The sequence below is a fragment of the Plasmodium relictum genome, assembly GCF_900005765.1.
Source record: "Plasmodium relictum strain SGS1 genome assembly, chromosome: 3".
Lineage (NCBI taxonomy): Eukaryota > Apicomplexa > Aconoidasida > Haemosporida > Plasmodiidae > Plasmodium > Plasmodium relictum.
Genome location: NC_041681.1, coordinates 408,520 through 434,659, shown reverse-complemented (window position 1 = coordinate 434,659; position 26,140 = coordinate 408,520). Strand labels below are relative to the sequence as shown.

Below are 26,140 nucleotides of genomic sequence, written 5' to 3'. Positions count from 1 at the left end.
ATTTCTTTTTAAAATCTATAGAATAGGTTAAAATATAATATATATATCCAATATCATTGAAGTTTATGTAAGATTGAATATATAAATCATATTAAATAAAAGTTGTACAATATTATAAGAAAAGATAAAAAAAAAAAATCTCAATGAATACAAGGTACTTTTAATTATAAATAAAAAATTAATGTTAAGATACACTTAAAATTATAATAAATAATATATGCTACATATAATAATTGTTACAATTATGTATATGGAAATATATGGAAATTAAATCATATAATTGTTTAAATAAATAAAATATTATTTTAAAAATACAAATGTAAGAATGTAATGTATAAATTGTATTAAAAAAAAAAAAAATTATAAATAGTTAAAAATAACATTATAATTAAAAAAAAGAGTTACAAATTCTAAAAAGTAGTATTTTAAAAAAAGTTATATGAAATGGCATATATTTTAAAAAAAAAGGAAATTATTATGAATAATATAGAAAATGATAATTAAAAAAAAAAAAAAAAAAAAAAGTGATGAATATTTATAAAGAAAAAATGTTTTAAAAAAAATTATAAAATAAATTTAGCTTTTTTATTTAAATAAAATTTGTTAGTAGCAAGCATTAGATATTCATTATATGAATAAATAAGAACTCCAATTATACAAAAAAAAACAGATAAGGAAGAATGAAAATTTAAGCATTGTTTTGAATCATATTTACAAAAAAAAATATGACTAAATAAAAATATGATGGCAACTTTAAGTCCTTTTAATATTCCAATAGATAGTGAGCCACTTATTTTCATTATGTACCATAAAGTAGAAGAAGTTATAAAGTTAAATAAGAAAAGAAAAAAAAAGCTTAACAAAATAGTTTTAATATTTCCTTGTTTTTTTTTTATATTATTTAAAATTAAATGTTCAAAATTTGGGATAGTCCAAATAATTGTCCATAAAAAAATGAAGCAAAAACTAAATATTCCCATTAAGCAAACAATATTTTGCCCTTCCATTTGTTTCATATATTTTTCATTTAATACGAAAGTTAACCCCATAATTATATTACTGAGAAATATTAAAAATATTCCTATAATTTCTTCTTTATTTATTTCTATTTTTAAATTATTTGACTTTATTGCTATACCAAATGTTATTAATATAATTCCTAATAGTTGAAAATTATTTATTTTTTTATTTAATAGTATTTTTCTCCATATAGCTGTAAATATTAAGGTACAGCTATCAATTATTATGTATAAGGAGGATCCTGCATATATTAAACCAATTTTTTTTAATACCTGATTTACTACATCTAATAAAGAAACAAAAAATATTTTCATCCATTGGCATTCAATTAATTTTTGCTTTTTGGGAAGAAACCCAACAATTATCATAGACAAATAATGAGGTATTAAAAAAATAAAAGTGCTTGAATTTCCGCATCCGTTATATTTTATTATATCTATTAATAAAGGTTGAAAGCAGTAGCTAATTAAAAATAATATAAATGTTGTACTAAATATAATTTCATTTTTCATTTTTTTAAATACATACAAAAAATTTATACATTTATTTTTTCTTTTTTAATGAAGTACATATTTATAAGGTAGAAAAAAAAATATGTATATATGAAAACACTAATATAGTATTAATAAAGAAAAAATATATTAGAAATTAAATATAAATAAGTCGTAAGAAAAAAAAAAAAAAAAAAAGAGCTTTTTAATTAATACATAATATTTAGATATATATATAAAACAATAATAGTGTATACATATAAATATCTATATATAATTTATACTGAAATGTTTAAAATGAAATTTCAAAAGAATTAACATTTTTATAAAACTCTATAAGACAAATATTTATATTTATATATATATTTATATATATGCATATATATATGTTATTTCTAATTGTAACAAAAAAAAAAAAAAATAATAAAATATATATTTATTTATATAGGTATATAAACATAAAATGAAAAAAAAAAATTATTTAAAAAGTTTTTAAAAAATTACAAAACTCTTTTTTAAAAAAATAAAAAATGTTGTTCACAACATTATCTAAACTTCATATAATATCAATTATTATTTTGTTTTATATATATATATATATATATTTTTAATGATTTCAAAAAAAAATAAAATTTAATGTTTTTAAGTTATATAAAGAGATTTTTACTACTTATATATGATATTTTTGATAAAAATATTTATAAAAAAATAATAAAATTAATTGTATCATCGTTTTTATTTAAAAGAAAAATAACACAATTAATAATATAAATGAATTAACTAGACAATAGACAAAATTTTGTACACAACATAATTATAAAACATATTATAAAAATTACATATATAAGTTAAAATATAATTAAAGTAATATATAAAATATATTCTCATATATATAGATATTCTTATGCTTCTAAAACATAGAACAAAATATTTAATTTGACATTATTAAAATATTAAAAAAAAAAAAGAAAAAGAAAAAACAAATAAGTTTATATAAAATAAACAAATATAATAGAAATTATAAAGAAAAATGGAGTTAATAATTTTTATTTAAAGTATATTAAAATATAAAATAATAAGATATTGATAAGCGTATTCATAAATTTATTATATATATTTAATATGTATCATTTTTTTCTATTTATTTTAGATTAAATAATAAAATTATATTTATTTAAAATGGTAAGTTCATAAATATATACATAAATAAATAAGCAAAATAAATTAGTAAAATAAATAAATAAATAAATAAATATATATATATATATATATATATATATATATATATATATATATATATATATATATATGAATAATGATATTTCTTTTTATATTTTTATATACTTTAAAACCTTATTTTATTTTACTAAATTTTTTTTTGTTTTATTCATAAAAGTAGACTTTTTTTTTATGTATTAAAATATATTTATATATATATATATTTTTTAAATGAAATTTCAATACTTATTTATATTTATAATCAAACATTTTTTCCTAATTATAGTATAATATTTAGTTTCTACATAATTATAAAAATTATAATAATAATAAATTTTTTTCTTATAAAAAATTTATATATATATTTTTTTTTAAATAAAAAAAAAAAAAAGGGAAAAAGAAAATAATAATACATATAGAATAATAGAGTGCATTTGAACAACAAAAAAAAAAAAAAAAAAATGAAAAAGTAAAACAAAAAAAAAAAATTAAATAAATGATGTTTTCCTTTTTTTTTTTTTTTTAATAATTTTTTAATTTAAAAATTAATTTTAACCTACATTAATTCAGGAAAATGCTCTCATTGTATAACTATTAATTTATATTTTAAAATAAAAATATATTTATATGTATTTTTTTTTCCTACTTTTTTTTAATGTTTCTAAGTAGAAAAAATGATTCACAAAAGTGAAAAAATAATATAAAACGTAGAAAGAAGAATAATTCAAAAAAAAAAAAAAAAAAAAAATAAAATAAAAATAATAAATTAAATAAAAAAAATTAATAAATAATTAGAATTTTTAATTGCTGTATGTTCATATTCAATTAATTTTAATACTTTATTACACTGACACATTTGTCAAAATAATAGAAGGCATAAAAAAAAAAAAAAATTGTTAAAAAAAAAATATATAATAAAATAGAGTAGTATAAAATTTTATTTACTCATTAATCATTTATAAGTATATTTAAATATGAAGAGAAAATATTTATGTGGTCATAGTCGTCCATTAACTCACGTAAATACTAATTATGATGGAGATTTATTATTTACAACTGGAAGAGTTAGAAATGGAAAATAAATAAATAATACTTTTTATGATTATTTACTCAAACATATTATCTTTATAAAAATAAACTATGTATATCTTATGAAATTTTATTTAATATGCATTTTATAAATATATATATATATATATTTTTTTTTTTTAATAGGATAAAAAATTTATATTATGGAGAGTATCAGATGGAACTCAAATAGGTTAGTTTTTATTATTTTATTTTTAAAATTATTATAATAATTTTGTAATATTTATTTATTTTTTTTTTCTTTTATAAATTTTTTATCATATATATATTTATATTTTTTTTTTTTTTTTTTTTGGTTTAATTTATGATTATCTAGTCTACATATTTCAAACTGGATGTCCTTAAATTTTGAATAATTTTTTTTTTTTTATTAGGATTATATGAATGTAGTGGTGCTGTTTATAATTCAGATGTTACTTATGATAGTAAAAGAATAGTTTGTTCTTCTGCTGCAAATAAAGTTTTTTTATTTGATGTTTATACTGGAGAGACATTAAAAATTATTGAAGAAAGTGGACCTGTAAGATTTGTTGAATTTAATAGGGATCCATTAGATCAAAATAAAATAATTGTAGCCCATGATAGATTAAAAGCAGATCATAAAAGATTCATTAAATTATATGATTTAAAAAGTGATAATTTAATATGGAAACAAGAACATGAAAGTAGATGTATTCAAGTGAGATGGTGTTTGTTTGATAAAATAATTTTATCAGCACATGAAAATGGAGAAGTTATTATTTGGAATGCTGAAGATGGCCATCAGATAAGAAAATTTCAAGCTCATTCAAAAGAAGTTACAAATTTATCTTTTGATAAAAATAGAATGATAATGTTGAGTTCATCTATAGATGGTACTGCTATATTAAGAGATGCGGTGAATTTTGAAATAATAAATGAATATAAAACAGATAGGCCTTTAAATGCTTGTGATATATCTCCATTATTTAAAAGTGAAAATAATCCTAAAAATCATATAATATTAGCAGGTGGACAGGCAGCTGAGCATGTCACAACTACTGCTTCAGGTGAAGGAAAATTTCAAACTTTACTTTATGATATTATACATGCAAATGAACTAGGAAGTATTAAGGGGCACTTTGGTCCAGTACATTCTATTAAATTTCTACCACATGGAGATGGATTTGTATCTGGAGGAGAAGATGGTTTTGCAAGAATATATCATTTTGATAATGACTATTTTATAGGAAAATATGACTAGTTTATTAAAAAAATAAAAATAACAAAGTGCATATGTATGCATTTATTTAACTATATTTAAAAAAAAAAAAAAAAGGAAATATTAAAATTGTAAAATAAAGAATTTATAATAAAGCAAAATAATAAAAAATAGAAGTATATTAAAAGTTAAAATAGGGAAAAAAAAAAAAAGAATAAATAAAACAGAAAAAATTAAAACAAAAAAAAGTTCTTAATATAAAATATTAAATAAAATAAAACAATATAAAATTTACAAATAAACATATTATTAAAGAAAGTTAAATTATATATTCTTAATGTTGTTATCTTAATTATTAAAAATATACAAGAGCATTTTTATGAAATTAATAAATTTGTTATATATGTTTATATATGCATTTTATGTATTATTGTGCTATAGGTATGTATTTATATCAATTTTATTTGTCTATTTTTAATTTTTAATATATTTAATATTTTTTTCTATTCTTTTAAAATTGGGTATACATATATTTATATGTATTTTCTTTTTTTTTTTTTTTTTTGATTAATATATATATATTTATTTATTTATTTATATATTCATCCATGTATATATATTTTACCGTAAAAACTTAAAAGGAACATATATATATATATATATATATATATATATATATATAAAATAAAATAAAATTAAATTAAATTAAATTACTATTTATATTACTTATTCATAATATAGAGATAAAAAATGTTGTACAGGAGATCCCTTTTTGTGATTTTTTAAATATTTTGCTGGTTTTGAATTTTTTATATCTTTCTTAATCACTATATCTTTCTTATATTTATAGTCATTTAATATGTAATTAATACTATCTTTTATTTTTAATTTCTCATCAGTTTTATTTTCTGGGATACTTTGTTTTGGGGAAATATTTCCGTTTAATAAATGGAATTTTTCTATATCAAAAGTAATGTACTCTTTTTTTATTGGATCATTACAAAGAATTACATATTTTTTATTTTTTTTATATTTCACTAATCTTGCATACCGTTCTATTTTTTTAGTTATAACTTTATTGAATAGATAATCTCGTACACTTTTATCATCAAAAAATTTATTTAATATAACTATTAAATCAATGAATTTTCTACCAGGTCTTGAGATAGTAATTGACCATAGATATAAAAATATTTTAAGTAGTTCTCTGTTGAAATAATTTTCGTTAAATATATGAATATTTTCAAAATAAGAAGTATTAAGAATACTATTTGCTATAATATGTTTACATGAAGATACTTCCATGCATTTCCTTTTTTTTATTTTGTTTTTATTTAATAATAATTTATAATTATTTTTAGAGCTTTTTAAAAAATAAATTAAAATATATTCATATAAAGTAGGATAATTAAATAATGTTACATTTTTAATTATTAAATTGGAGTACTCTACAGAAATAATGCCTTTTTTTAGAATTAATAAATAAAAGATAAAATGATATTTATGTTTTAAAGAAATTGCTTGTTTATTTAAAAAAAAATTTATTAAATAATTTATTAGTCTTTCTTCTTTAAATTCATTGCTATATATAAAGCAAGCAATAAAAAATATGTAGTCTAAATAAGAAGAGGAGATAATAGAATATTTTTCTAAGTCTTTACATATTCTGTTATTTATTGCAACTAGGATAGAGTTATGTACATATTCCTGTTTATTCAAAATTTCACATAAAAAAAAAATTTCTTTATAAGAAAAATTTTCTATGATTTCACTAAAAGATGATAATAAAGTGCATATACCTTTTAATAAATTACCATTATTAATATCATTAATATAATCCCATCTATGTTTAATTTCTCTTTTATTTAATATGAATTCACTACAACTATAGCCTGTAGATAAGTTTTCTTTATTTATAGAATAATCACTTTTATGTAAATAATTTAAATCATTTTTATTAAAATAGAATAAGCTAAAATAATTAGGAGAATTCAAATTATTTATTTCAACTTCATTATTCTTGCATTTATTTTTTTTATAATTTTGTTTAAAACAATTTACATTATTATTTTCATGAGTATAAGAAAAATTACTACTATATAAAAAAATATTATTTATGAAACTAAAATTATAGGTGCAATTATAATAGGTATCATTATTATTGCTTAAATAAGTTTTACTTATATTACTATTATATTCTAATTCACTATGCAAATTATATTCATAATTTTTAAATATTAACTTAAATATTATTGAAACATTTTCTATTGAAAACTTATGTATATTATGTAAAAAGATATTTAGAAAAGGTATGTGATTACTATATTTATGGTATAATTCGGATATTTTTAATAAACAGTTTAAATCATAGAAGCTTAAAAATACATCTTTAAATTGATATTCGTATATGTTTATTTTATCTTTTAGAATCTTTATATTTAGTTCATTTAAAGAATTGAAATAATATAAAATTTCTGAGCACTCATATAAAGTTACATCAAAATTTATTTTCAAAAAAATACTTTTTATTTTTTTTGCTAAAATTTTTATTTGAGGATATACACTATAATAATTGTGAATATATTTAAGAATACTTAATATATTTCTTCCATTTAATTCTATATATTTATTATAATAATCCTTGTTTTGTTCATATGTTTTTATTTTTTTTTTCATGAATAATCCCGAATGCTCATATTTTTTTTTTAAAAAATTATTTCTTGTACATAATAAATTATTCTTATTTTTTTCTTCAAATTCATTTATTCTTTCATTTTTCGTATTTATTTCAAATATATAAAAAAGGAAGGTATTCCAATAGTCGGAAAAAGGATTTTCTTTTAGTGAAAAATAGCAAAGTGCTTCACAAACCAAGCTAATATCATTAAAAGAAAAAAAATTTATTTTATAAATACAATACTTACTTAAAATCTCGATAAAATTTTTTTGAGAACAAATTATTTTATCTACATATTCTTCTTTAATAGTATGAGAATCACTTAAAATAGTATTACCTCTATTATTACTATCATTATCATTATTAAATTTATTTACTTCTTCAAGTAATATACTTTTACTTAAATTATTGATATCACGATAAGTGTTTTTCACTAATATTAAAAATATATGAAGAAAGTGTCTTGGTTCTATATTTGTGCAAAAATATTTTAAGTAAAAAAAAAGGAAGTTAAATAAGTTAGCATTTTTTTTATTTAAAATTTGTATTGCTATTGCTAGTAAATACACATTTACATGATCAAAATTTTTATTATAATAAAATAATTCTTCGTTTTCATAAGTTAAGTAATCGTTATTTTTCTCATTATACAAAGAGGAATCATTTACACATTTCAAATTAAATTTGAAAATCAAATTTTTTATAATATTCCATATATATTCATTTTTAATTTTTTTTTTTATAATTTTATTAAGTATTTTACTTATATCTTTTTCATTTAAGTATTCTTCTTTTTTTTTGAACAAATAACTTCTTAATAGAATTCTTTCTTTATCTATTTCTCTGTCAGATATTTTGTTCAATTCTTTATACTTTACGTAGAAATCGTTTTTATGCTTAAATAAATCAATATTTTTTATTTTTTTGATAGAATTATTCAAAGTTTTCAAGCTATTTTGCATAATAGCCATAATACAAAAAATATAAGATAAATTATTCAATTACGCAGCTATGAAGTTTAATTATTTTATTTAACAATTCTAAAAAAAAAAGAAAATTATTAAAAAATAAGAATGAATTTTAAAAATGAAATATCTAAATAATTATATTTTTTTAAGAATAATATAAAATTATTAAAGAATAAATTAATATATGGCATAAAATATATCATATATATATGAATATATTTCTGAAAAATAACATAATCTAATTTTTTCATATCAAAAAAAAAAAAAAAAAAAAAAAATAAAATAAAAATAAAAAATAAAAAAAATAAATAAAAATATATATATATTAATAAAAGGATGAAAACATTTCTAAATAAAATGCTATGAGTATAAATTTATTATAATGAAACTCCATGTATAAATAAATAACAAAAAATAAGTTTATACAAAGTCATTATTAAAAATAAAAAATATGGATAGATATTTGCATATTAAAATAAAATAAGAATTGCTAATAAAATTTTTTTTAAAAAAAAAGTAATAATTTAAGATAAATTTCTTTTTTTTTTTCTATTGTTCATATTCTTTTAAAAAGATTTACTTAGTCTTTCGTGCGTAAATATTTAAATGAATAGAGTTTTTTTCTTTCCCTTTTCCTTTTCCTTTTCCTTTTCCTTTTCCTTTTCCTTTTCCTTTTCCTTTTTTTTTTTTACAATTATTTAGTGATGCTATTGTTCTAAACGTATTTTTACATAAATGAGTTTAAAATATACTTGTCGATAAATTGTTTTCATTTTCTTATTTCATTTAACATAACGGATATTGAAGTAATTTGTTCAGCTAAATAAAGTATTTCTTCAGGTGTGTTGTAAAAATATATTGAAATTCTTGAACTGTCCGGAATTTTTAAAAAGTGATTATGTAACAATGTTGTACAATGATTCCCTGATCTTATACAAATATTTTTGAAATCTAGAAATGTAACTAAATCAAAGGAAGAAAATTTGTTTGACCATAGTGGCAATATTCCAATTTTCTTTAAACCTAGTTTTTTAGTATTATGAACATAAATCTTCAAATCATCTATCGAATTATTATTTATATTATTTGTATCATTTTTTTTATTTTTTAAATCATTTGTAATTAAATTAGGGTCATTTCTTACTTCACCTATATCATTTTCTATAATATTATAACCGTTTTCTATATCATAATTATATTCTGTATTATGGTATGTTTTTGAAGAATTTGTTAAAGGTAGTTGAATAAATTTATGTTTAAGAAATTTTTGTAAATAATAAATTAATAAATCGTATAAATACATTTCATATAAATAAAAAAAGTTCCAGTCAATTTTTTCTAAAAATTTAATAGCAGCACCCATTGATATAATACCTGAAATATTTTGTGTACCTGTTTCAAATAAATAAGGAGGTGAAACGAATTTTGATTTATATTTTGAAACATTTGTAATTATATTGCTGCCAAACAATAACGGTTTAAATTTAAAAGAAGAAGTTAACGATTTTTTCATATAAATAAAGCCACTTCCTAATGGTCCACAAAATTTATGGCCTGATGCTATTAATATGTCAGGATCTGAATTATTTAATTTCATTTTTTGTATATCATATTTTATATGTGGAAAACTTTGTGCTGCATCTATAACTATGATTATATTAGAGTTAATTTTTTTTACTTTTTTAATAATTAAATTTATTTTTTGTACATTACCGAGTACATTTGAAACATGACTTATTGACAAAACTTTTGTGTTAGAATTAATACTTTTTTCTAATTTTTTTATATTTATATATCCATTTTTTTTTAATGGTATATATTTTATTTTTCCTTTTTTACGTCTTATTATTTCTTCTTGCCAAGGTATAATATTTGAATGATGTTCTAAATAAGTTAAATGAATTTCATCATCTTTCTTTTTAATAATCTTATCCATTATCAGTTTACACACTAAATTTAAACCATATGTAGCACCATTTGTGAAAACTATTTCTTCTCTACTCTCACAATTAATGTAACTTTTTATTATATCTCTTACATTTTCATAGTTATTTGTTGCTTCTAAACTAATTTTGTAAATTCCACGATGAATGTTAGAATTCTCATTTATATAAAACTCTTCTATTTTCTATATAAGTAAAAAAGGGGAGAAAAAAAAATTATTGTATTTTTTTTTTTTGAAATAAATAATGCACATTTATAAGAATGGGTTGTTACATAGATTTAAAAAAAAGTAAAAATCATGTCATGAATATAATGTTTATACATTTTTTTTTCTTTTTATTTTCTATATAAATTAATGTATTCCTTACTTTTATTACAGAATTTGGCTTATGTGATGTTGCTGCACTGTCAAAGTAAACAGGACAGTCTTTTCTATTAAAAAAAGGAAACTCTTTTCTTATATTTTTAAAATAATTTATTATGTTACCATCAATTTCAGGTTTTTCACATTTTACTTTTAATTTTAAATTTCTTTTCGAAATATTATGGAAAAATATATTTTTGTTAGTCAAATAAGAAGAAGCCGAGTTAATTAACAAAAAAAAAATACATGTAAAAACATGCATATTTCTATAACATATTTTTTTTTAGTTAATTTATTCAAATAAAATTATTTAGATTAACAAAAATTTAATATATATCCAATGAAAAAATAAAGAAAACTTTAAAAATTAAAAAAAAAAAAAAAAAAAAAATATATATATATAGATATATAATAATGTAATTATATTTAAAAAAAAAAAAAAAAATGTATTTTTTAAATTAAAATTATTAAAAATATATGAAATTTTAACATAAACATTTTACATTTTTTTTTTTTTTTAATATATACTCTTATTTTTATCTTAGAAAAATTTTATTATTTATTATATAATAGTTTCACTAAAACTTTTAGCTTCACTTAAACAAAATTCAAAGTTCTTAAAAAAAGAAAATGGCCAAAAAATTTTTACTTTTTTAAAATTTTTGTTAATTAATTTTTTGAAAATTTTATCAGTATTTGCATTATAAGGAAAGACATCATAATAATTGCTGATAATCTTAAAAAAAAAAAATTTTGATAGTTTATGTTTTTTTTATTGTGCAACATAGTAGTTATTAGTTAATTATTATTATATTTTATTAATATTATTTCTATAAATTTTATTACTATTATATATATATATAATATATTTTTAAATGTAAAATATGTATTTTATGAGAAATATATTACTAAATCTGGTTTTTCTTTCACTTTTAAAGTTCCATGTAAGAAATCATTTATTTCATTTATTGATTTATTATCATTTTGTTCTGTACTTAAAAATCTTAAGCTACAATAAAACAATAAATACAATTAAATTAAAACAAAAATGAAAGAAAAAAAGGTGAAGTATGGTTTAGTAATTATATTTTTCAATAGTTTATTTTTTATATACCTTGTTTCGAAGATATCATGTTTAGAAAAACTTTTTGAAATATTTTTGTTAAATTGTGGAAATATGTTATTATCGTATAATAAAGAAATTATTTTGTTTTTTTCATTTTTTTTAATTAATAACAAGGATTCCTGTAATATAATAAGAACAAAAAAAAAAAAATTAAAATAAAATATAGTTTAATATTAAAAAAAAAATTAAATAATATATATCAAAAAAAAAAAAAAAAATAAAAAGGTTACTAGTGAATATGAGAAAGGTAATACATTTTTTTTAAAACAAACATTGGTTATTTTTATTTTGCTTGTACGGAAATTAGATAAATATTTTATTATGATATTTTTCTTTTTATATTCTATTTTTGATTTTTTAAAAATTTTTTTTAATTCCAATGGATTAAGACAAAAAACTACTTCATCACATTTTAGAATTTCTCTACCCAAAAATATCTAGACAATTCAAAAAAAAAAAAAGAACAAATATTAATTTTAAAAATTAATTAGTATTTAAGAAATATTTTTATCATATTTAAATATAATACCTTTATTTTATTTTTTTTTGATTTAATTTGTAAATTATTTATGTTGTTTATCAATTTAACATTATTGCTTATTTTTAAATTTTCTATAAGTTTTCTAAAAATATTTAAAAATATATGAAAATCAATTAAAAATTTACATAATGTATATATAATAATCTTTTATTTTTTATTTTTATTTAGGTTCTTATTTACCTAGTTAATATATCATTTCCTTCTTTAAATGTAAAAATTTTTTTATTTTTAGAAAAAAAGATAGAATTGTTTTTATTATAAGATAAAATTGATTTTATTATAGATTTTTTATTTTTTATTTTTTCTACAAAATTGGGAAAATGTGAACTGAAAAATAAAAAAAAAGAAAAATAATAAAACTAGTATATGTATTTTATTTATTCATTACTTTTTTTTTTTTTTTTTTTACTTCATTAATACAAATCGAGGATGATAATTAAAATAATGATAACAATAGGGAATAATTAAATTTTCACAAATTTCTTTATCAACATATTTTAATAAAAAACTGTGTAAGTTTTCATTCTTGAAAAAAAACAAAAAAAAAAAAAAAAACTCAAATAGTATTAAATAGAAGAAATGCATAATAATAAAGAAAAATTAAAGATATAAAATTAATAATTATACTATCAAAAATACGCATGGAAAATTTTCCTAGAATTTGTTCTTACTTTTTCAATATTTATTGATTTATTAATAAAATAATCTTTGAAAAAATAATAAAAAATTCTAAATAAAAATTTATTAATTTTATAAGTATTTCCGTTTTCATCTAAATAAGAAATATTATTTGAATATTCATTTCTTTCTAAAACTGCAAGAAAAAAAAAAATATATATTTATATAAACAGAAGAAATATGACAGTATATAAAATTGTGAATATTGTAATGAATATGAAAAAGGATATTTTTTGGATTTTCTATGATGAAATTTTACTTTTTGCTTCAATATTTAAATTCTTCATAAATGATGAAAATAATTTTGAATTTTCATTTAAAATAAAAGAGTAATACCCATTTTCAATTATATTAGAGTTATGAAAATAGGTATTAATAAATTTGCATCTTTTATTAGTTAATAATATATTGGTACTTATTTTAATTCTTTGTAAATAATAACCTAGACACAATGCATCTATCCCATTACCAATTAAACTATTTATAAAAAAAAAAAAAAAAGAGAAGCATATTAAAAAGTATAAAAGAAAAATATAATTTTGTTTATCAAAAGATAATTTTTTTAATCTAAAATGTGTATTATTTTTAGAAATTTTTTTTCAAAAAATGTATACATATTTTTTTTTTCTCTTATCTTTTTTAAATTTTATATATTCATATATATAAATGAAGAAAAAGATGAACAATTAAATATTTTAATACGTAACTTGTATATATATATATATATATATTAAAAAAAAAAGTTTTTTTATAGATTATTCAGTTTTTATAATAACCATATGATTTTAGCCATTTTTATAATTTTTGTTTAAGAACTATTTATTTAAATTATAAAGTAATAAAGAAGTAAAATAAAAATTCTTATTTTAAAATTTTTTTTTATATGCAATTTTTCTGAAAATATTTATAATAAAAATATCTTAAAACAAAAGCAAGCATAAAAAAGGTTATTAAAACTTTTGTTTCAAATATTAAAATTCTAATTCTCCTTGTAAACTACGAAAAAACATTTCTTTTCCATCAACCTGATATTTTTATAAAAAGATATAATAAAATTTAGGAAATTATTGAATATGATAAATGTATATATAAAGAAAGAGAAAATATTTAAAAAAATAAAAAAAAGAAACAAACTTTCATTAATCCTCCTTTAAGTTTAATTTTCCAATTGTTACTTGTATTCCTTCTACCACAAGGTTTAGATATCTAACATAAAAAAAAGAAATTGAAGGAAAATAAAATTAAAAGAGTAAAAAAAAAAAAGAAAAATACAAATCAAATAAAGAAAAAAAAAAAAAAGAAAAAATTAAAAAATATGATATTTTCATACTTTAAAATATATTCTTTTATATATTCACCCCTATCTTTTTTTTAATTATTTTATAGATATATATATATATATATATAAAATATTTTTTTTTAAATATTCAATATTTTATTTTTTTTATTTCACTGTATTCTTCTTTATTTTACTTTATTTTATTTTTTATTATATATTTTATTTCATTTATTAATTTTTTTTTCTTTCAATTTTTTTAATTTTTTTTAATTTTTTTTTTTATACTTTATCACATACTCCTATTATAATATTATTTGTAGGAGGATCTACGTCACTTAAATCGCTTATTGATATATTATCTAAATCATTTAATTCATCTTAAGAAAAAAAATATTTTAAATATAATAAAAAAAATTTTAAAAAACTAAAAATATATATTTTAAAAAATAAAAACAAAAACCTTCTTCATCGTCTTCTATTTCTTCTTGAACTAAAAATAAGAAAATAAAGTTGAATAATATAGAAGAAAAAAAAAAAAATAGAAATATCAATTAAAATATAATGGAATATAAATTTACATTCTTTTATTTCTTTTTCTTCAACTTCAGCATCTTCAAATTCATCATCTTCTAAATCATTGTTATCTAAAATATTAAGAAATAAATTAAAAAATTAAATTAATAAATTATTAAAATATATATATATATATATATATATATATATATATATATGTATATAACGTACTACTTAAATTTATTTGGGTTTCTACTGTTTCCTTATCTTTTCTTCATCAATTAAAGAAAAGTAAAATAAGTTATTAATTAGAAAATAAATGAAAATATATACAAAAAAAAAAAGATAAATTAGTTTTAAAAAATATTTTTTATAGAATATTACGATTCTATTCCTTGTTCCTATCAATTAAAATAAACAAATAAATAATATTACTATATTAATTATATTAAAAAAAAAAAAAAATAAAGCAATGTAAAATATGATAAATGTAAATAATGACAGAATAACGTAAGAGTTATAAGAATGGCGTTTATAAAAAAGATCTATACTAAGATAATATGATTAATAAAATATAAATGGAAATTTGATGTAATATATAAATAACAATATGAAAAAAAGTTCTACTTGGTTTTTTAATTTTTGTTCATATATTTTAATCCATCTCTAATATTACATATGAGAAGGGGGGGAGGAAAAAAAAAATTATTTAATGAATATTTGTTTAAAAAAAGTTTTTATTTTTTTTTAAATTATTAAGGTAAATTCTAAAAATTAACAATTTGATATTTTGTATTTATTTTTTTTATTTAAAATTTACTGTCTTTATAGCTTCAAGAATTCTTGCATTGTAAAATTTACTACATTTTTCTATTGTACCTATTTTATTTAAAAAAAAAGAAAAAAGAAAAATTGATGAAATATTATTTAATAAAATAACAAATAAAGAAGAATATTTAATAAACTGATATGAGAATAGAAAATAAAAAATTAATTTTTTTTTACTGTCAATAATTTTTTTGTGAACTTCTTCTAATTCTGAATCTCTTAATAAAGACATGTTTTTTTAGTAAACATTTTTCTTTTTCTCTTTTTTTTCTTGAATCTTTTTATACTTTTTTCTTATATAAATTTATTTAACAATATTGTTATTTTAACTTTATACTTTTTTATTTTTAACTTATATTTTTTTGACTAATATACATTTAATATTTTGAGTTTGCCATTAAAAAAAAAAATATATATTTATATATAGTAAGTAAAACTATATATCTTTTATTTAATAAATCATTTAAAAATGTTTTAAGTTGTACATATATTAGCTCACAAAAAATATAAAAAAAAAAAAAAATAAAATAAAAAATATACTTAAATATGTATTTTTAATTTTTATTCTTTTTTTTTCTCTTTTTTTTTTTTTTTTTTGTGTCGTCATACATGTTTTAAAAAAAAAAATAAAGAATAAATTTATGTTTTCACAATTTTCTTTTTTTCTTTCGCTTTTTTTCTTAAAATTTTTTTTTATAGTTACGTGTAATTAAAAAAAATATATATCAAAAAGTTTATAAATGCATTAAAAAAATAAAATAAAAATACTAGAAAAGGTTGCAATGAAAAAAAAAAAAAATTGCATCTTTTGCAAAATATAAAAAAAATTAAAAAAATATATACATACTATTTATTTTATTTCTTTTTTTTTAAATTTATATAAATAATAATAATGAATAATATATATTTGTAAATATCTATTGATAATATACACACATATATTTATATACCTATTTATATTTCTCTTTTTTATCTTTAAAGTTGAATAAAAATTAATCAATTAATTTTTATATCAAATTAATATTATGAAATATAAAAAATCTTGTAAAAATAAAAGGTTTATAAATTTATATTTTTATGACTAAGAAAATATTTCATCGTAATTAGTGTTATCAACAACATTTGTTAAAAATGAATATGTGATGGTATCACAAATAAAATTATTATTATTGCTATTTCTTAACAATTGAAACAATTGCCTACTAATTATTTCGTTTCTAAAAAAAAAAATAAATAAATAAATAAATAACAAATTTTATAAAGTTATTGTATTATTCATTGATTATAAAAAGAAATGAATAATTATTTATTTATTTATATTTATAAATTTTTTTTTTCTTACTGAAGTAAATCCTTAGAAATGGATAAAAGAGATGATTTTGATTGTAAAGCACAATTATTATTTTTTAAAAATAACATGTAATTATAATCTAAGAAACATGTATCTTTATTATCAATATTTACATAAGTACATTTTTTATAACTATTGCATTTATCTTCATTTTTTGAAAAATTATAACATTCTACTTTTTCTTCGCTATTCAATTTAATATCTTCAAATATTTTCTTCGACAATTCTTCTTCACTTAATTCAAAGATACTATCATCAATAGTATTTTCATCGGATTTATTCTCATTTACAGAATTATTATCCAAATTATGTTCTTGTATATCTTTTTCTTCATCTTTTTGTAAGATACCTAAGTCGTCATTATGTTCTGAATTATTATTTGAAAAATCAATATCTTCTAAATAATTGTTGTCTTCTTTTTCACTGGGTATATGCATTTTAATTTCTTGCTCTTGGCTTTTCTTATTTAACTTGTCTTCATCATTTAATCCATTTTCATTTTGTGTAATTTCTTCAAGCACATATACATTATCTCCATCTGTTAGAATTATTTTTTGTTTTTCTTCATTTCCATCAAATGATTTCGAAAAGAAAGCATCTATTTCTTCTTTTCCATTTACATTATTATTATCAATAGAATTTAGATTTTGAACTAAATCATTGTTATTTTCATCATGTAATTTTATTTCTTTTTCATTACTGTTCAAATCATCAAATATTATATCAGCATTTTCTTTTTTTTCAGTTGAATTCTTTTCTATTTCTTTTGCTTTCATAACTTTTTCACAAAAAAAAGGAGAGCAGCTTTCCTCTAGTTCAATTTGAAATTCATCATTACCTGATTTTTCTGAATTTAAATTATCTAAGAAACTTAAAGTGCTATTATTTACTACGTCAACTATAAAGTTATTGTATAATCCTGATAATATTTGTTTTGTAATAAATTCTTTATTATCTGATATAAAGTTATCATCACTACTTTCCTCATTTTTTTTTAAAAAGTTCTTTAAGGATGAATCAAACTTTGTGTTTTTATCCAAAAGATTATTATTTGATGTGCTCTTATCATATACCATATTATCACCACTAAGTTTCAATCCATTCAACTGAGTTTTAAAAATCAATAATGCAAGTAAAGCATTTATTAAAAAGTAATTCATTTTAAAAAAATTCAATAAGAGAAAAAAAATAAATATTTAATGCAAAAAAAAAAAAGAATAAAAATAAAAATATAAAAGTATTTATATAATTTTTAATAAAATTATAATAAAATGAAAATTTCTGAAAGCATAATTTAATTTTTTATAACAAAATATTTAAAAAAAAAAAAAAATATGTATGCATATAAAGTGAAAAGTTCTTAATTTGAAGATACTACATTTAATAAAAATTAAATTTTATTTTTATAAGATTTATTGAAACCTTTAATATATTTTAATTTAAAAAAATTTAGTTTCATTATATTTGAAGAATTTATATATGTATACTCAAAATATATGTTTTTTTGTAATTGTAAAAAAAAAAAAAAAAATATTTTTTTTTAAATAGCATAATATGCAATTATAAAAGCCTATAAGTGTGCAATAAAATTATCTTTTTCTATTTTTTTTTTCTTTTTTTTTTTTTTTTTTTTTTATCTTTTATTTCTAATTTTAACAAAAAAGAATAATAAAAAAAAGAAATAGAAAAAATATTAAGATTTACGTAAATATAGTTTTGTCATTTATATATTTAAGCATTTATATACTTTATTTGGAAAAAAGGTTATATTCTTAAAACATGCGCAAAAATATTCTTGAAATTTTATATTTTAACCATATTAATTCATAAATACTTTTTTTTACTACTATAAAAAAAAAATATAATATTTTATTTTATTTAGAAAAATTAACAAAAGAATTTTTTTTTTTTTTTCTTATACGTTTCATAAAATAACTATAATACTTTTCTTTATTCATTTTTACATTTTTTCTTCTTTTCTTTTAAAACTGTTTTATTCTTTTTCTTGAATTATCATATTATGTATATATTTACATGAAGATATATATACATCTTATTTTTTTATTTCAAATAATTATATAATAATATCATGTCAATATAAAATATGCTTTTTATTGAGTATTCCTTGTTAAATATGTTAATAACATTGTTTATTCTGTTTTATTTATTTTTAATTTACTTTTTGTGTCATTTTTAAAGTTTTGTCTTTCCATTATATATATATATATATATATTTTTATTTTTTTGTAAATTTACAATTTTTCATCATAATCAATGAAGTTGTTAAATTATGTATTCTTTTTTATATAACTATTTCTTCTTCATTTTAATCAAATTTAAAAAAAAAAAAGTATCCTTATAAATTTATATAAAATATAATATACTTTTCAATTTTTAGTGTTTTTTTTTTCTCTTAATATACTAATATATTTTGACATTTCTACCAATTTTTACTTTTTTTTATTTATATAATTCATTCACATTTAATCATTTTACTTATTATACATTTATCCAATATTTTTTGAATATGTATTTTTTATAATCTTCGTTTTTGTCCTTTATTTTTTTTCCCCTTGAATTATGCATCTCAAATTTTCTATGCGGTTATTTTCATAAACATAATTGATTTTTTTTTTTTTTATTTTAAATGTAAAATAAATGGATATTTTTTTTTTCCTTTAAATATTATAGTATTCATTTTTATTTAATTTTTAATAATGCATCAATAGTAAGTTTATTTAAAACAAAATTTTTTTTTTTTTAATAATGTTTGTGTCTATGGCAAAAATGTGCATGAAATAGTCAAATATATTCTTAGTTATTCGAGTTTTTTTCTTTTTTTTTTAAATAATGTTTAATAGAAGAAAAAAAAGAGAATCAAAATAAAATATGCATGTGTATTAAAAAATATAATAAAGTAAATAGAATAAATCAATAGAATTATTTTTATGAATAATTATATTGATAATTTAAATCATTTTTAAAGTGTTCTTAAGATAAAGGAATAAAATATAACATATGTAATGAAATATATATATATATAAAAGAAATAATGTATATAACATATATTAATTCTGTTAATATAACAATTTTTTTTTTTTTTTTTTTTTTGTTAAAATAACTTTAATTTTCTATCTGAACGTAAGCATATTCTTGTATGTACCTATTAATTTCTGATTTATTTTTTTTTAAATTTATTTCATTTATATCATATATGTCACAGTTATTTTCACATGTATATACAGCAATGATAGAGAAATTTGAATTTAATACGATATTTGTATTAACTAAAATTTTTCTTTTAATTTTTAAATAGTTTATAATAGTTGATAAAACCTGAAATTCAAAAATTTTTCTTCCTTTGCATATATGACAATTTGGTAATTTATTTTTATTCGTATGTAAAAGTTCGCTTATTTCTTTTTCTTCACATATATTATTTCTATTATAATTGTAATTATAACATGATGGATACAGAGGAATTCCATTATAAGAATATCTTATAATTTGTCTAGGAAACCTTTGAATTTTTTTTACGTAATTTTTGAAATTGCTATCAATTTTTCTCTTATTCTCTATTTCTTTTTGAATATCTTCAAATGCTTTCATTTCACTTATATCTAAATCACTGTCGTCTTCACTCGTACATTTTTTATTATCATTTATTATATCACTCTTTTTATCATCTTTGTTAAATATTTTTTTTCTTTCATTTTCATCATTATTCGTTTTGTGTAAATTTCTGCAATCTTCATTTATATAAGTTCCTTCATGTGTTTCAGAACAACTTTCGCTACCTGTGCTACTACTTTCACAGTCATCTTCATCACTAATGTATATTTTTTTTTCTTCAAATATTACATGATTTTTTAATTCACAAACTTTATGTTTTTTTGCATTTGCAATTGGAATACCGCATATTTTACAACAAAAATAGTATTCTAATTTTTTATTAAAAGTGTTATTAAATTTTTCAAATGTACTTATGTAGTCGTTAGAAATTTCATTTTCTGTTTTTCTATGTGTTAAATTAAAATTCATTTTGTTTGATCCATCTGGTTCATTTGATTCATCTTGGCTTTGTTTATTTAAAGTGATACATGTATTTAATGTATTCGACTTATTAAATTCATTTTTTTCATTTAATTCATATGATCCATCTGATTCATTTGATTCATCTGATTCATTTGATTCATCTGATTCATTTGATTCATTTGATTCATCTGACTTATTTAATTCGTTTGACTCATTTAGTTCATTTGATTCATTATCTGTATAATTCATCTTTTCTAAATAATCATTATAAAAGGAATTATTTCGAGGTAATTGAGTTCTGAAACATTTAGCTTGATCACCACATTTTAAACAAACAAATAAATATAAGCACCTGTGAAAACATCTACTTAATTCAACAGGTGCATATATTTGAAGTAAAAAACACATTAATTCATTGCATACAGTACAATAGAAATGCTTTTCATTCGGCAAATTTATTCTATCTAGCCAGAATGGTTTTCCCCCTATTTTTGAAATGAACTTTTTATTTATATTTTTTTCTTTCAATTCATTTTTTTTTTTTTTTTCATTTAGATAACCTAATAAAACGTGAACCATATTAAAAAAAAAAAAAAAAATTTTATTAAAAAATTGATTAAAAAGATAAAATTATACCACTAAAAAAATTATAATTTAAGAGAAAGGATTAAAATTATGAGATAAAAAAATTTGTATAAAAAAAAAAAAAAAAATATAGCAATAAAATGCTAAAGAATGTTATAAATTATTTCTAAAAAATAAAATATTTTAAAAATACATATGAATGACAAAAATATTAAAAATTGTGTTTCATTACTTTAATATAAATTATTTAAAAAAATTTTTAAATACTTTTTTTTTTTTCAAATAATTAGTCTATATTTGTAATTAATATAAATTGACAAAAAATAATAAAAAAGAATAACATTAATAGCCTTAAAAAAAAAAAAGATGACATATTTTTCTATAACTATTGCTAAGAAAAACAACTGAAGTTACGTTTTTGATAAAAAGAGTTATAATTTGAATTCAACATAATTATCTACAATTTAAAGATATACTTTATATTTCGTAATATTATTTTTATTGAATGAGATTGAATGTGATATTTTTATTAAAAGAAAAAAAAAGAAAAAAATTATTAAACAAAAGTTTGACAACTTTGAAAATTTTATATAATAATTTGTAAAAATTCATATATATAGCATAATTAAAAATTAAAAATATATTAATATTACAATAAATACAATATTTAAAGGTAGAAATGTTATTATGAAGTTCATTATATATTGTAAATAATAATATTTAATATATAGAAATTTTCTATTTTTATTTGAAATTCCATTTTTTTTTTTTTTTTTTTATATACCTGGGTACATAATTATTTAATATGAATGAACAAAAATTAAAAAAAAAAAAATTTTTAAACAATTTACAGCATAATGTATGTAAAAATCATAAATTATACAATAATGATTTTTATGAACAGTTTGATAAATTCCTTTTTAATTATAGTGTATTACTATTAAATCCCTCAAAAAAAAATGATTTATTATGCAGTCAATTCACTTTCTTAAGCCATACTAGTCATTTTTTTAGCAAAGGAAATGGAAATAATTGTATTGATAAAGATGTAAATTCATCTAATTTATCTTCAAGTTATAATGAAAAAGGTACAGATATTGATTTAAGTGATATAGAAATAGAAGAGGAAGCAGATGCATATCTAAATGAAGATGAAGAAGAAGAAGAAATAAAAAATAAAATGAAAAATAACTTTAATTCAGATAATGAAGATAATGAATTACTAAATATAAACATAAATTTAAAAAAAAAAGAAATATTGAACAGTATGAATAAGGAAAAACTTGAGATAGAAAGTATAAAAAAAAAAGAAGATAATCCTTTGATAATATATGAAGATTTAAATGAATACATTAATTTTTTAATGATTAAAAATAAAGAAGAATTAAATTACATCGATGAACTATTTTTTTTAGTGAGTCAGTTGCTAATTCATTTTAAACATAATTTATATAGTACTGTCTTATTTAGTATTGTAAAAACAATTAAACAAATAAAAAGGCATATAGATAGCATAAAGTATTTACAAGTATTAGTTTTTATAAGTGATATAAAATTTAATAAAATAAAATATTATATTTTTAAATGTGTCATTGATAAAATAGTACAAACAAATATGAAAACAAGAAATGAAAAATTAAAAAACGAAATTTTATCTTTGTTACATGAAGCTTTTATTGAAAATGGTCAAAAAAAAAGGATACGTAAAAAATATTCCACTTCAAATTTTAATTATTTTTCATGTACTAATATATCGGAATGTATGAATAATTTTGCTTGTAGTGTATTAATAGAATTAGCTAAAAAAAATATTTATATGAACAAAAAAAATGTGAATATTATATCTGAGGGTATCTTTTATAAAAATTTAAAAATAGTAAAATGTGTTTGTTTTGCCTTATTGGGAAAATATGATAATAAAGAATTAGTTGTAAAAATAGAAAAAGAAAAAATAGATAAAAATAAAAAGTTGGATGAATTAAAAAATATTAGTAACCAAACTCATCAAAAATTAAGCAAATCAAAAATTAAACAGTTACATTTAAAAAAAGGAAAAATTCTAGAACAGTTATATAATAATCATAATTCTTCTGATGAAGAGCAAGTGGATAAAAAAAAATTAAACAAATATGTTAACTATACCTTTATTGATTTAATTTATGATGCATATAAATTTTCTTCAAATATATTTAATTTAATCTGTTCTAAATATAAATTTAATAATGGATCAATAAAATTATTACTATTAAATATTTTAAGTAGGATATATCAAAGAAATAAAATTATTGAAGAAAATTTTTTTTTGTATTATGAAAATGTATTACTTCATTTAAAAAATAAAAGCACTATATCAAAATATTTATCTATATTCATACAGTGTATTCATGATTGCATACCCCCTTTATATATTCAGAGAGTTGTTTATGTACTAATCAAAAAATTTTTATGTGAACATTTATCGGAAGAATTCGTATATTTAATTATAAATTCCATTATAGAAATAGTTATTAAATTTCCTATTTGTTTAAATGAAGAAATTTTTGAAGCTGTAATTGTTTTTAAAGATTATAAAAATAAACAAATTTCAACTATTATCAGGAGATTCGTAAATATATGTAAAGAAATAAATCCTCATATTCTAAATAAAAAATATTTGGATAAAAAAACAGCTATGCTAATTCAAAGTAAAAAGATTTTGAATGGTTCAGAAAATATGAATGAAAAATCGATTTTGCAGTATACTTATTTGCTAGACAAAAAGGCAAAATATGAAAATGGAGATGTAAAAAAAGAAAAAAAGAAAAAGGAAGTAAAAGGAAAGGAAAAGGAAAAGGAAAAGGAAAAGGAAAAGGAAAAGGAAAAGGAAAAGGAAAAGGAAAAGGAAAAGGAAAAGGAAAAGGAAAAGGAAAAGGAAAATAAAAAGAAAAAGAAAAAGAAAAAGAAAAAGGAAAAAGAAAAAGAAAATGGAGAAATTCTAGAAAAAAAAAAGAGGAAAAGGAATGATCAAGAAAACAGGGATGTCGAGAATGAAGAAAAAAAAAACGATTTATTACCTTTGCATAAGAAAACAAAAAAATTAAAAAGAAAAGAAGAGAAAAAAAAGAAGGAATTAAAAATAATAGAAAAAAATCAGCAAATAATAAGTGAACAAATTTTAACAGATGAAGATTTTAAAAAATTAAAAAAAATGAAAGATTACATTGAAAATAACAAAAATATAGTTTTGTCAGAACTGAGAGAATTACTTGATGCTGAAGATACTGAAGATAATTCAGGAAGCGATAGTGAAAGTGAAAAAGAAAAAATAATTACAGAAGAAGATTTGTTATATAAGAAAAAATTAAATAAAAATCAAATAATCAAAATGAAAAATAAAAAAAATGAAAATGATAGATTTAAAACAAATAAAGAAAAAGTAAAGAAAAAATCTGTTATGATGCTAATACACAAATTTAAAAAAAAAAAAAATGCACTCGTAGAATATGGAAAGTTAAAGAAAAAATTAAAGGGAAAATTAGCAGCAAGAGCAAAAAAAAAAGGAATTTTACAGAAAAGAATTATAAAAAAATTAAGTAGAAGAAAAAGATAAATATATATATTTATATGAAGCATATTGAAAAAAAAAATATGTTAAAAAATTTATGAAATAAATAAAATTGAGATTATTTAAAATAATGAGAAAAACATAAAACGTAAGTATAAATTAATGAAAAGTTTAAAATTATTTACTAATTTTGTTAAATATAAAAAAAAACATTTTTATCATTAATGAAAAAAAAAAAAAAATCTAATAATCATTTATTTGTGAAATAAACAAAAAAGTTACCAAAAAATTTAAATATAGGATTGAAATATAAATTTTTTAAATTATATGAAAACTTTTAAAAAAATACAAAAGAATATATCAAAAATATTAAAGACTATAAATAATTATAAAAAATTAAAAAAGTCCTTATTTTAAAAAATATATATAGAAAAAATTAAAAAAAAAAATGTATATATAAAATTTGTTTTACAAGACAAGTCTATCTGTATTTATATAAATTTTTAATTTTAGGATATATTATTTTACATATTTTAAGTTTGACAAATTTTTATTATAACTTAATAATAATAGTGAAATACGTTGAACGTTGTTTTCTCTAAAAAGATAAAAAAATGAATAAAAAAAAAAAAAAGTAATTGTATTTATTTTTTTACTCTTCAAGTATTGCTTTTTTTTTTTTTTTTTTTAATGTTAGATATTCTAAAAA

At 17.0% G+C, this 26,140-nt stretch overlaps 9 protein-coding genes across 9 annotated transcripts; 2 read left to right on the top strand and 7 right to left on the bottom strand.

Moving 5' to 3' along the window:
• Positions 1-563: 563 nt before the first annotated feature.
• PRELSG_0310600 (drug metabolite transporter, putative) lies at positions 564-1,532 on the bottom strand (the record flags this gene model as incomplete). Its single annotated transcript, XM_028680096.1, has 1 exon — positions 564-1,532. The coding sequence occupies one exon, from the start codon at positions 1,530-1,532 to the stop codon at positions 564-566; it is 969 nt and encodes a 322-aa protein (XP_028531627.1).
• Positions 1,533-3,703: 2,171 nt separating this feature from the next.
• Positions 3,704-5,040, top strand: PRELSG_0310500 (eukaryotic translation initiation factor 3 37.28 kDa subunit, putative; the record flags this gene model as incomplete). Its single annotated transcript, XM_028680095.1, has 3 exons — positions 3,704-3,793; positions 3,945-3,990; positions 4,193-5,040. 3 exons carry the CDS (start codon positions 3,704-3,706, stop codon positions 5,038-5,040), a joined length of 984 nt encoding a protein of 327 aa, XP_028531626.1.
• A 684-nt stretch (positions 5,041-5,724) lies between these two features.
• On the bottom strand, positions 5,725-8,646 carry PRELSG_0310400 (conserved Plasmodium protein, unknown function; the record flags this gene model as incomplete). The annotated part of the gene is made up of 1 exon (XM_028680094.1): positions 5,725-8,646. The coding sequence occupies one exon, from the start codon at positions 8,644-8,646 to the stop codon at positions 5,725-5,727; it is 2,922 nt and encodes a 973-aa protein (XP_028531625.1).
• A 766-nt stretch (positions 8,647-9,412) lies between these two features.
• Positions 9,413-11,213, bottom strand: SufS (cysteine desulfurase, putative; the record flags this gene model as incomplete). The annotated part of the gene is made up of 2 exons (XM_028680093.1): positions 9,413-10,771; positions 10,956-11,213. The coding sequence occupies 2 exons, from the start codon at positions 11,211-11,213 to the stop codon at positions 9,413-9,415; spliced, it is 1,617 nt and encodes a 538-aa protein (XP_028531624.1).
• Positions 11,214-11,513: 300 nt separating this feature from the next.
• On the bottom strand, positions 11,514-14,089 carry PRELSG_0310200 (conserved Plasmodium protein, unknown function; the record flags this gene model as incomplete). The annotated part of the gene is made up of 10 exons (XM_028680091.1): positions 11,514-11,687; positions 11,861-11,960; positions 12,066-12,196; positions 12,308-12,514; positions 12,607-12,700; positions 12,799-12,945; positions 13,028-13,143; positions 13,290-13,432; positions 13,556-13,773; positions 14,073-14,089. The coding sequence occupies 10 exons, from the start codon at positions 14,087-14,089 to the stop codon at positions 11,514-11,516; spliced, it is 1,347 nt and encodes a 448-aa protein (XP_028531623.1).
• Positions 14,090-14,267: 178 nt separating this feature from the next.
• Positions 14,268-16,148, bottom strand: PRELSG_0310100 (conserved Plasmodium protein, unknown function; the record flags this gene model as incomplete). The annotated part of the gene is made up of 10 exons (XM_028680090.1): positions 14,268-14,321; positions 14,431-14,502; positions 14,861-14,952; positions 15,036-15,065; positions 15,154-15,219; positions 15,320-15,360; positions 15,473-15,489; positions 15,716-15,754; positions 15,909-15,967; positions 16,094-16,148. The coding sequence occupies 10 exons, from the start codon at positions 16,146-16,148 to the stop codon at positions 14,268-14,270; spliced, it is 525 nt and encodes a 174-aa protein (XP_028531622.1).
• Positions 16,149-16,997: 849 nt separating this feature from the next.
• On the bottom strand, positions 16,998-18,427 carry PRELSG_0310000 (conserved Plasmodium protein, unknown function; the record flags this gene model as incomplete). Its single annotated transcript, XM_028680089.1, has 2 exons — positions 16,998-17,133; positions 17,259-18,427. 2 exons carry the CDS (start codon positions 18,425-18,427, stop codon positions 16,998-17,000), a joined length of 1,305 nt encoding a protein of 434 aa, XP_028531621.1.
• Positions 18,428-20,390: 1,963 nt separating this feature from the next.
• Positions 20,391-21,881, bottom strand: PRELSG_0309900 (conserved Plasmodium protein, unknown function; the record flags this gene model as incomplete). The annotated part of the gene is made up of 1 exon (XM_028680088.1): positions 20,391-21,881. The coding sequence occupies one exon, from the start codon at positions 21,879-21,881 to the stop codon at positions 20,391-20,393; it is 1,491 nt and encodes a 496-aa protein (XP_028531620.1).
• Positions 21,882-22,692: 811 nt separating this feature from the next.
• Positions 22,693-25,476, top strand: PRELSG_0309800 (large ribosomal subunit assembling factor, putative; the record flags this gene model as incomplete). Its single annotated transcript, XM_028680087.1, has 1 exon — positions 22,693-25,476. The coding sequence occupies one exon, from the start codon at positions 22,693-22,695 to the stop codon at positions 25,474-25,476; it is 2,784 nt and encodes a 927-aa protein (XP_028531619.1).
• Positions 25,477-26,140: the final 664 nt, after the last annotated feature.